This window comes from Dermacentor albipictus, chromosome 1, assembly GCF_038994185.2.
Source record: "Dermacentor albipictus isolate Rhodes 1998 colony chromosome 1, USDA_Dalb.pri_finalv2, whole genome shotgun sequence".
NCBI classification, from domain to species: Eukaryota; Metazoa; Arthropoda; class Arachnida; order Ixodida; family Ixodidae; genus Dermacentor; species Dermacentor albipictus.
In genome coordinates this window covers 454552009-454563483 of record NC_091821.1, presented here as the reverse complement: position 1 = coordinate 454563483, position 11475 = coordinate 454552009, and the positions used below count along the sequence as shown (strand labels likewise).

Below are 11475 nucleotides of genomic sequence, written 5' to 3'. Positions count from 1 at the left end.
TTGAAGAACCCCGGGTGGTCGAAATTTCCGGAGTCCCCTGCGACGGCGTCCCTGATAATCAGAAAGTGGTTTTGGCACGCAAAACCCTACAATTAAATTTTAATTTAAGAATCTCTTTGAGTGGCTTGGCGAAAGACAGTGAGCCTCTCACGGTCTTCAATGCCAACTTGGTGTGAAAAACGTTCGAAAAAGAATCACCACCAAAAGCAGCACGCGCGTGCAGCAGCTGTAATAATACTCTCTCTCTTTCTCCCACTCTTTGTTTGGGAAAACAAGACCTGTTTTTCAAAACTGTCTGAAAAATTCAGACTATTTCAGCACGGTTACTATATGTGTTGACCACCTCAAATCTTGACATCCCGGCCGCGGCGGCCACATTTCGATGAGTACGAAATGCGAAAACACTTGTGTACTTAGATTTAGACGCACGTTAAAGAACCCCAGGTGGTCCTAGTTTCCAGAGTCCACCACTACGGCGTGCCCCATAATCAGGTGTTGATCTTGGCATATAAAACCACGTAATTAATTTTTTTTAAATCTCATCAGCTTGTGCGTTTCTTGCCATGGATCTGCACTACTTTTCAAGCTCCTATAACTAGTAACATCAGGCGAAAAATTTTTGCTTGGAGTTACCGAGTATGTGATCGGGACACTAGTCCTCACGTATTGTCCCCATTCTTGATCTTGACACCTCTGAGATAACTATATATAAATAAAACAAAAAAAACTGGCTGTGGCTTAGCTAAGGTTAAGCCCAGGATGCGAAGCATACTAGCCTTTATTTTAACGCGACAGCGTTAAGGAGCTCGTGTCGCAGAAAAGCCGGTGTCGTCGGCTCAGGCGTGCGGCGCTTGCTCAGGCGCACATTTCGTTGTCGCGCCGAACGCTGCGTTGCTCGACACTCACCGCGTCCTATGCGGGGCGCGTATTCGCTGCGCCGTAGCAAAGCCACCTAGAAACAGTCTCTGTAGCACGCGGCAACCTTCGCTTCTCATTCCAACGAGCAGCTCTGTCTCCAGGAGGCATCTCACCTCGTGAGTGTCTGGCAGAGGCAAGCGCAGCTGCTTATATACCGCCGCGACGCCACGAGCGATGGCGCGAGTTGGAGCCCCGTTTCTCCTCTGTCGTGACGTCACGGTGTCACGTGGTCAGCCTTGAAGGCGACGCCGCGAGCGACGGCGCGAGTTGGAGCCCCGTTTCTCCTCTGTCGTGACGTCACGGTGTCACGTGGTATTGAAGGCGACACCGCCGCGCCTGAGGAGCTGGGGTGAGCTCTAGTAATATGCTTCGCATAATATATTTTTCCCGTTTGTCGGCACTATTAACTTAAATTAAAAGCGGCCATGATCAATCTAGCTGTCTTGGATCCCAAGAGCCTGTAACGTAAGAAATGGGTCAGAAAGACTCAAAACGCCCACCTTGCGCTTGAAGCCGAAGTAGCCGCCCACGAAGCAGAGCGGCAGCGAGATGCCAAACCACAGCGCGAGCAGCGCGATCAGGGTCGTGAAGGGGATGGCGGCAGAGCTCTCCTTGGCCCAGAGCAGAAGGTTCAGCACGAAGAACACGGAGAACACGACGCCGGGACACACCAGCGCCGTCAGCAACATGTTGAGCCTCCACCGATACTCGCCGAATGCTGCGACAGATGAAGGCAACACCGTCAACATAAAGCGGCCCTGAAAAACCTTTTCAGCTCGCTAACTCTAATCTTTAGGCAACGCTTTCATGAATGACTGAGCCAAATATTTTTTTTCTCATAAGCGCGTCGGGGAACCTGCAATTTTTCTCAAAAGAGTGCCTGCACTTCTCTTCAGCACCTTCGAATCCTCTCCAGTTTTCGCGAAGCTTGAGTTGTTCGTACACTTAGTGAGTGACGCCTTCGATTGGACTCTTCCCGGCACGGGGGCATGCGTTTGAATTGGCAATCGTAGACACTGTGTGGCCGCCAAAAAGCAGTGACGAACACCATCCTCACCAGAACGCTCAACCGCCGTATCAGTGTCACGCCTTGGCGGCATCATGGGATCGACATTCAGCAAATGACATCTTGGGACTTTTTCAGGTAAGGCGTGTAAATACTATCAGTCTGTAAACAAAGAGAACAATCCTAGAGGTTCTAGAAATTCCAGGGTAGAAGGGCGAATACAACGCACAAAGCGCGAAGGCTTCGGTAACGTGATGTTATGAAGGCGTTTTGACAGGGCAGCGGTGGCCTGTAGTAATCACAGCGAGGTCATTGGAGGCCGTAGACGATTAGCCAAGGATGGCGTCGGCCGAGGGTGCGATGGTCGCTCAAGGTCTAAAAGGCCGTGTACGGCGTCCCATTGGCGGCGAAGTGGTTGGCATAGCGGCAGGAAATCTATTCATACACTAATGGTTAATGGCAAAATTCCTATGACCGAATGAGGTTCAAGCAACCAAAAGCGAAAGAATATTATAATAACATGGTTGCGCTAGCTGGTTGTGCGGAGAATGATAACTGTGGTGCCAATGACGGCCTTCGAGATCTGGAGCCACAACCGATTGATTTTGGAAGCCAGACCAATGTGGAGGCCAGGCCAACCCTCTAGCGCAGCACAAACTATATGTAAATAAGGCCACTAAGGCGAAGCAGCTTTAAAATCCGACTGCCGATGTCTCCACTCAAGCCATTTCCTTCGAAGATTTTCTATAACATCTATATACGGTTTCAACACGTAAATTTGTCACATAATACGCCGAAAAATTCCCGTGAAGAAGGCTGGCACTTTTTATAACTGTCACAGAACCGATATAAGACATTACAATTTTTACTTTAAGTGCCTTTCCTGTAGGGCTAGTTGGCACACGGCATTTAGAAAGAAAATGGTTTGCGTTCAGCGTTGTCACCGCAAATGAAGCAGTTGTTCTTACTCTTGTAAATGACCGCCGATACGTATCCAGCCGGAGTCCCTAGGCACACGAACAGCACCTGCGAGGTAACAAGCACTGCTCACACGCATCAGGCCGACGCATCGCAGCTTCCAGTCGAAGCTGCTTAAATTCACATTGGTGCGAGCGACATCACAAGCATCACAACGGTGTAAACACGCGGAGAAAATGCAAATAGCACTTTGGTGTAAGCATGTTACTGATACAACGAAAGCCCAATAACAAAGCCTCTAACCTTGGTGTCGGGATCTTGTGAAGCTATGTCTGAATGGTGAGAATGCTTATACTGCACAATTGATTATCGTCGAAAATTCTAATAAAACCAATGATTCTCGCATGAAGAAGGTTGGCACAAGTCACTACCGACAGCATCAAGTCAGTAGCCAGAAGAAAAAAACACCGTCGACGTATGTAGTAATCGTTCTCTGCTCTTTGGCCGAGCACAACGCGGTATGGCGCCACTATTCGTGCTGCTAGCGTCTAACATGACACGTTTACGCTATCTAAGTATCTATATTGAGAGCGAGACTCTGTGAAGCTATGTTTCGACACCAACGCGCAGATAGCCTCTCGACTTAGTCAATACACCAAACAGTAATTATATAGATATCAGTTTAGCATAAGCTCTTCTAAGCGCTTCATTTTCGATGTTCTCTTTCCTCTTTTTTTTTTTTGTAAGACGTTGATTCCTAGAAAGAATGAAGGTCAGAGTCATATTTATTGACGTCCTCGGCGACGACTCAGCACTGGTACGTGATAGTGACGTCATGCAAATTAAGTATTCTCCCACGTTAGATCATTCTGGTCCCACAATTGTTCTCGAAACCATGGTAGCTTTCAGTGCAACAAACACAAGCAGGAATGAGACAGAGGAAGCACATGGGCAGACAGTTGCACGGTTAAACGCAAGAACAAGTTTATGACCGGATGGCGTGAAATTACTGGTGTGTGTTGTCCCTTTGACTTTCGGGCAACTGGTCGCTGCATACATGAACGTATTGGGGAGCGTGACTATAATGTGCATACCTGAGCTGTCCAGTGACCTGAGTATTCGCGTGCATGATTGTAAAGACTTGCCTTAAGGCAACAATGGCCTTTTTTGTTGTCGTTGTTGTGTAATTTACTAAGGCAGCTCAACTGGTTCTTTTTTTCTCTCTGCAGCCTCTCTTAGGCATCTCGTTACAGCGAGAAACACTCACCATGGCGCACGTCATCAGGGCCCCACGGTTAGCCGGCGACAGAAAGCCAAAGCAGGCGAACACTGCGCAAGGTTAGAGAGCGTAAGGAAAAGAATTGGGGTCGCAGCTGTTCGTGGCTGAAAAGCCTCGCCTGTAACCGAGATCTGCGTTAGTGATTAGACATTGCGACGGCGCGACCGTCGCTGCAGCGACATTGACAACAATTACAGTCGTCAAAAGCAAGGTAAATTCTCAGCATTTCAGAAAACACAGAGCAAGAAAGTATAAAAATTGACGAACAAAAACACTAGTTATCGGCCAGAGAAAAATACAAGCAAACTGAGCGTTGCCCTCCACTTCGAATTTTCGAGGCTTTAACGTGCGCATTTCTCTCTCCCCTGGCTTCACGTGGTACCACCCAATAGCGGCGAGGCATTAGTGGAAGTCGGCGTGCCACGGTTGCCAAGCCTCCTCAGCCTGTTGACGGCGTTCCACTGTGTCCCCACGGCCTCCGCGAACGGCTGCGAGTGGTCTAAGCTCGGAGACCATGGCGTCACTTTTACGGTTCAAACAGCTTCCGCGAGGCAGCCGTTGCACGCCACAGTGCTCGGCACGTGATGCGTCGTTCCCGCAGTTGCGACATCTCGTCCACTGCTCAGTGGTACTTAAAATGGCTGTAAAACGTAAGGCCAAATAGCTTTTTTTGTGTGTGTGTGTGCGAACGTAAGTCGCGCACTACATTTTTAGCCACTGATCATAGCGGCACTCTCTTTCGTCACGTCCTGTCTACGAAGTACACAAAATCGCCGCATCGGGGCAATGCGATCGGTGTCTCTCTGCAAGCTGGCGCGCACGCGCTTAAGGTGGGAGGCCGTGGGGTGTATCTCCACCGATCGGTCAGGTTCGGTTGCTTACGCCGGCGGCGCTTTTCCAACGATGGTCGTTGGGCGCCTTCATAGACACGCCTACCTCGAGCGTGTTTATTAACGAAGGCTATCTAGATGGTCCCGACGACACTCACGCAGAGTGATGAAGGTCATGAAGAAGATCTGAATGCCGCTGCCCACGAACACCGAGAGGAGCATGCTGTTGCCCGGCGTACGGAACACGTCTCCGTGCACCAGCTTCCAGCCGGTCTCCTCCTGGGCCTCCTCCTGCACGACCGGGAGAGGTTATAGAAGGTCCATACATGAGAGGTGGCTGAGGGCGAAGCGTGGGTCCGTGGTGCGAGCCAAACGAATGGCGCTCAGGAGGCAAATAAGCGTACACAAAGCAAAACTTCAACGCATGCATTCCAGCCAGGTGGAAACGGAGGAATCCCCACAACGGCTCCTTAATTAACCACCACCACCTTAGGCCACCACATCGCGTCCATAGGCCGGTCCAGCCTTTTATCGTGGCCACTTGCAACGGCCTTTTTGATATGCCAACCTCGCTTTTAAATTCATGGCAAGCTTGCCAACTAGATTATCATGCCTATAACAAAGCTTGGCTAGACAGCGCCCCAGACGCCTTCAAAAATAGTCTGTTTATTGTGTACATGCTGCTCCGTACCACAAGAGAGTCAAATCGGTGCGAACAAGTTATATAAAAGTACAAAATGAAAACGATGGCGCTACAGCAAACAAGCCAAAGCAATATAGCAGGTGAAAACAAGGAAATAACAACGCTATTGGAATTTGATAAATAGGTTTCAGTAAAGTGATTTCGTACAACTACTGTCCGCGGAAGGAGAACGAGAAAATGTTACATTGGTTTTCGCAGCGTGATTATTATAGATGTCTTGATGTGGTGAAACACCTGAAACCAACAGTTTGGCCTGTGAGACAGGATTAATATAACCAAGTTGATATAATTTGGTTCGAACTGTTTTGATTCGGCAGGAACCGTAAGTCTACAGTTCTGCCCGAGATATCGCCCCCTAAATGTGCATCAAAATACATGTAGCATAGTGCTGGCATTCCAAGTATGACTTTTTTTCGCAAAAGGTCCTAATTGCGCACTGCCTGAAGAGAAGCAGCATGTAACGATAAATACAGTTTTGGCTTTCCATAATATCAGATAAACTGCACTGTAAGTTACCGTGAGAGAGCGTCTGTGCACCTGCTGCGCCCTATATCGCCGACTAACACGGCGGATACCGCCGGTTGCCCCGATTCTGCAATAACATAACAGCGCCAAGGCGACCCGTTTTGATCCGAATTCCCCTTTGCTCCTTGTTCTACGTCCTTACAGCAATACACAAATGGTAAAATCGCAGTTACTCCCGTAGTACAACGCCGCAAATGGTAAACACGCAGTTACTCCCATAGTACAACGCCGCCCCCTTCCCTCCCTTCCCCCCAGAGGCTTGCGCGCGACTGAAGACGGCGCGCTTCCTACCCGCTTTTCCTCCCCTTGCGCGCGTGATATTAAGCAGCGATCGTCGGCTGCCCTCGCACGCAAAAATCCTCGGCCATTCACAGTCTCCGCGTATCTCTTGAGGACCACGGCCGAGTCCGGGAACCCACCCAGGCGCCCTACGGGGCTCGAACTCACGAGCCTGTCTCAGGCTTCGCTCATAACCGGGCTTGAAAGACAAAGACACCAAAGCTTTTTTCCCCTTCCTCAGGCGAGGCCAGGCTGTAGCCTTGACATCTGGGAGCTCCGAGCAAGCGCATCGGAGCCGGGACCGCCCCGGCCACGCCAAGGGCAGCAGTTCTGACACCAGCCGACGAAACACAAACAGGAGCAAAAAACGACGACACTTGTTGTTTTGCCCCTGTTTGCGGTTCGTCTTTTCTTTTCTTTTTTTCAGAAATAAGCTTGCATGCTCAAGCCACCCCGCAGAAATGCGAATTACAGGAAGCGAGCGAATCGCTGCTGGTGGCTGCTCACCCCGGAGACGGGCTCGTTGTAGCGCGCGATGTCCCTGTGCAGAGTGCGCAGCAGGATCATGCCCACCATGCCGGTGAGGAACAGCACAATGACCACGCTGTTCACGATGCTGAAAGGCAAAACAGGTGAAGCGCTGAAAGCCTGTCGCCACGTGACATTTGATAATGCATCCTTTTTTTCTTATTATTATTTCCTTTTTACGCCGATAGTCGTTATTGAGTTCTCCAATGGGCCAGTGTGTGCATATGATTTTCCAGGTGGCCATATTTATTTATTTTGTTAGTTAGCTTTACGTACTCTAGCCCTACCATAAGAAGCCAAGCAAATAATTGAAGCAATTAACACGGGGCAATGGAACGCGAGCATTTTTTTTTTTATTTGCACAGGTTAAGTAAACTACGTGTTCGAAAAGTACCCCCCCTGTGGCGTTCAAGAACATTTCACGGTGAGGTACAAACTGTGCCTGACAGTGAATTCCAAGGTTCTATTGTGCGTTGTAAAAAAAAAGGATAATCAAATTGGCAAACGTGTCAAACAAAGACATTCGGACGTTTAAAGCGTGACAACTATGATTACACCTTTCATTCTTGCCAATTATGGTGTGACTGCAGTAACAAAAGCCAGACACGCAGTTAATTTTGACATGGAGAAATTTTAGAGATTCGATGTTATAACCCAACAAGAGCATTTAACGGTTCATGTATTGCAGTGTCTGTATCGGTGAAAAATGCCACTGTAGCTACGGCAGATGAAAAGAACAGATTTTCTTTGTATAGATTCAAGTTATTTCGCGCTGTTTCTATAGGTACCAGGAGGCGGATGCATATTAAACAACGGGGCGAATGAATATGCTATACAAAAACAGCTTAGTATTGCGTGAAGCTTCAGTAAACGTACGCCGCAAATAACCTATTTTAAGTACCTTCCTGTCCGCATGTACACTATGGTAGACAAGGACAATCAATATCGGACACAGTTTTAAAATGAGAAAGCAATACTTAACGGCCACAGAATTTCATCGCAGTGCAAGACGTGCCTGCCGAGAGCGCAGCAAAATAAATGATCACCTCGCATTCTTTTTTTTTTTTCTGTTCTGCCATCACTTAGAAAACTACCGTTTGATACGTTCATGCATTAATACGGCTAGCTTGACTGCTACAGTTATTGTTTCTTTTTGCAAAATCTTCGTAGTATCAATTTCGAACTTGCTTGACACGCATTGCAGAGCGCCCTGCCTTTTTCGGCTTCGCGCACCCACCTGAACCAGTGGATTTCGGTCTGGGGCATCGACTCGAGGATGTAGTCCCACCGAGATGACCAACGGATGCGGTCGTTCCTCTGCAAGTCAAGATGAGAGAGAGAGAGAGAGACAACTTCATGTAGTCGCCTGCAGAACGACACCATGACTAAATGGCGCCGTGACGCGGGCCCTGACGTCTTCTCAGCGGGTGGTCTTTACTCAACTCCAGCGCGTGTTACTCCCGCGGTCGGTCGCCCTGAGGGGCAACGTTCAGTCGGTTTCGCTCGGCCTTTGTCTTTCATGAGCCGCCGAGACCTGCTGGACGGCCCAGGTGAAAAATATCTGGAAATGTTTAAACCTTTCCCTGGCGGGTTTTTTGCATCGCGTCGTGTAAAAATGAAAAAAAAAAGAAACACGGTTAGCGGCTTATGCTCTGTTGCTGTGATCCTCGCATTCCTCTCTGGCAAAAGGAATGCCAAAAGGAACGCGGCGGGACAGAAACGCGAAAATGTATACTGGTACGTCCCTGACGCTCAAAGGGTTGACGCGCTGAAAACGAAGACGCGGCCATCGTGAGACGTGCTCTGTCATAATTTTTGGTCCTCGTGATTTGTTGCCATACTCGGAAAAGTAATAGCGCCTATTTCTATCAGTACAATTACCGATTTTTTGGTATCTTGTTTTTTAATTTGAAAACTATAATTCACGCAGTCTAGTACAAATATTTGTAGCAGGCCGATCATGTACATTGCGTACAAGTAAATAATACAAACAGACTGTCAATGTATTTTATTCGGTTAACTAGAAATACAAGATTAAGCAGATCTCATGCCGTGAGAGTGACATAAAAACAAAAACTCTACAAATAAAGCGTCAATGCTTGTAGATACAGATACGTAAAACCAAAAGTCAGCGCTCTAACCCTTCCTAGTCGGTATCACACTGCTATCACTCGGCTACTTCTCTCACAGAGAGGGTACCAAAAGATCTGTTTCCTCCACAAAATTTTGTTAAAACTGCGTTATTACTTTGGGGGGCAGGCAGCACTGGCCACTTTTTAGGGTACTCATGCAAAAAAAATGATATGCCTTTTTCACAGTATTCAATTGTTCTTTTTTTTTCGACCATTCGCATTTCTATCTGCAAGATAGGCGTTGAAGAACGGCGCCTACTATGCCATTCAGCGAAAAGATATATACTCCCAAGCGATAGATTAGTAGGTCATGTTAATAAGATTGCGAGTACATGGCTTATCTTACCGCGGGTCGGAGCGCGTGAGCAAGTCGGTAATCACGTATCAACACTTCCTTTCTTCCATCGGGTTGGTAAGTATATGTTAATTAGAATACCGGTGCATGCCACCGCAGAAATTGAACAAGAATTGCACAGAGCTAAGCACGGGATTTCCGCTAAACGGATGCGACTTCATCGCTGCTGAGCTTCAGTTTGGCAGTTGTGCCGTAAAGTGAATAATTATAAGTGTAATCAGTAATACTCAATTAATTAGGTAAGAGCGCTGCGTTCGCGTGCCTTTTTTGTTTGGTGCCTTTCATCGCCAACGTGCCCAAGCCTCCACCGTAGCTAGCCAGCAAACCACTGTGATTCGTCGTACGAACTTCGTGGTTTTACTACTTAAAGCTCGTACGAGCTTTAAGTAGTATATCTAACGTCACGGTATTTCCACTGTCTGCCGCAAAACGTTAATAATACCAACCATGTTTCAACTAAATATCAAAATTGTCTGCCACAAAGTACCGGCCCAGTTCACTACAAACCCCTGTCAGCGAGCACAGTGCACCGTTATGGACAACAACTAACAAGTAACTAACACTCAATAATTGCGTACGCAACTATTGAGAGTTAATTACTTGCGAGTTGGTCATCGTAACGGTGCACTATGCTCGTTTACAAGGGTTTGTCGTGAACTGGGCCGGCACTTTGTGGCACACGATCTTTAACATCTAGATTGTTATCTGAATACCATGCGCCACACTACAGAATGATAGCGAGTACAAAAGAAGAGCCGGGACGTTGAATTGTGCCGGCTCTCGTCAATTATCTGGGTAAAAGAAACGGCCAAATCAATCGCTGCGTGGGAGGCAGACCAGCTTTGAGCGCACTCTCCGTTTGACAAGCCAAATGCTTGTCGTGCACCTCGGTTGCAGCCCGTTCTTATCGGCAGGAGACGGGCCCCTCCCCCAGCCACGACAACACATTTGCAAACCACGTGTCTATTCATCGCCGTCATATTTGCATCGGCGAACACTAACGGAGAGGACCTGCAAGGAGCAATGCGCATACACATATATGCAGCGCTCATTGTGCGTTTTATTACCCCTAGCAGCGTGCGTGTCTATTGCTTTTATGTAGTACGTGTGCGTACGCGTTGCCACCTAAGTGACTCACCCGTCCATTAGCTCCATCCCCTGTATATAGGAAGTCTAACAAAACTAACCCGGCATCCGACTGTAGCTGACCATCGTCATGGTGATCAGCCTATTCACGTATACATTGCCGTGGGGAAGGCATCGCCCTTCAGCCGACTCCATCCTATGCCTGCAAATTTCACAATTTCATCGCAGCAGATAATCACCTGCCGTCTTCGACTGTGCTTCCCTTCCCCCTGGGCGTCCATTAATTCCGTTGCTCTAACGAAGCATCGGTTTCCAGTTCTTGTGCATCACTAACTGACCATCCCCGGCTTCAATTCTTCCGTGCCTGTCCGCTCTACAATTTCCGTCTTCGCGACTACGAACTGTCTGTCATTTTCCGTTCCACCGTTCTTTTTTTTTTATGCCATCCTTAGCTTATTCTCTAGTTTCTCTGTTATGCTTCGAGTTATGGACGTTTAGGCTAGCACTAGCCGTATGCGTTACTCTTACTCCAGAAATTAAGTGCTAGGGTATAGCTCCCGACAATTGGGAACCTTTATTTAGGGTAGGGGGTTCGTTTCAAGTGGATACGCCTTGCGAACTCACCGGCTCTAATGCGTCGAATGAAATGTCTCCGTAAAATAATTAACTTAAAATTTATTATTTGAATTATGTTAATTAATAAATTAAGCATTCTGATTTCTCGTAGATGTAACGACCGCTTCATCGTGTAATTTAGTTGAAGGGTTAGGATCGAGGTGTCGGAACGAAACGTTTTTCGTTCTGGTTTTAGTTTCGTCCCAGCGAAAAACGTTCCGTGCGATTCTTCTCCGGAACGAAAAAAAAAGAAGTGATGCGTAATGGTTCAAAGCGGTTTTGGTTCGCATGCAAAAATTTT

At 47.7% G+C, this 11475-nt stretch overlaps 1 protein-coding gene across 1 annotated transcript in view; it reads right to left on the bottom strand.

Annotated features, from left to right (window-relative positions):
* Window positions 1-11475, bottom strand: part of LOC139054774 (transmembrane 9 superfamily member 2-like) — an 87037-nt gene that overhangs the window by 8029 nt on the left and 67533 nt on the right. The window contains exons 8-13 of the mRNA XM_070532373.1: window positions 8224-8303; window positions 6966-7074; window positions 5110-5242; window positions 4110-4171; window positions 2893-2950; window positions 1419-1636 (exon numbers count right to left, since the gene is read on the bottom strand). Of these exons, the coding sequence (XP_070388474.1) occupies window positions 1419-1636; window positions 2893-2950; window positions 4110-4171; window positions 5110-5242; window positions 6966-7074; window positions 8224-8303 (660 nt within the window). The remainder of the gene's footprint in view (window positions 1-1418; window positions 1637-2892; window positions 2951-4109; window positions 4172-5109; window positions 5243-6965; window positions 7075-8223; window positions 8304-11475) is intronic.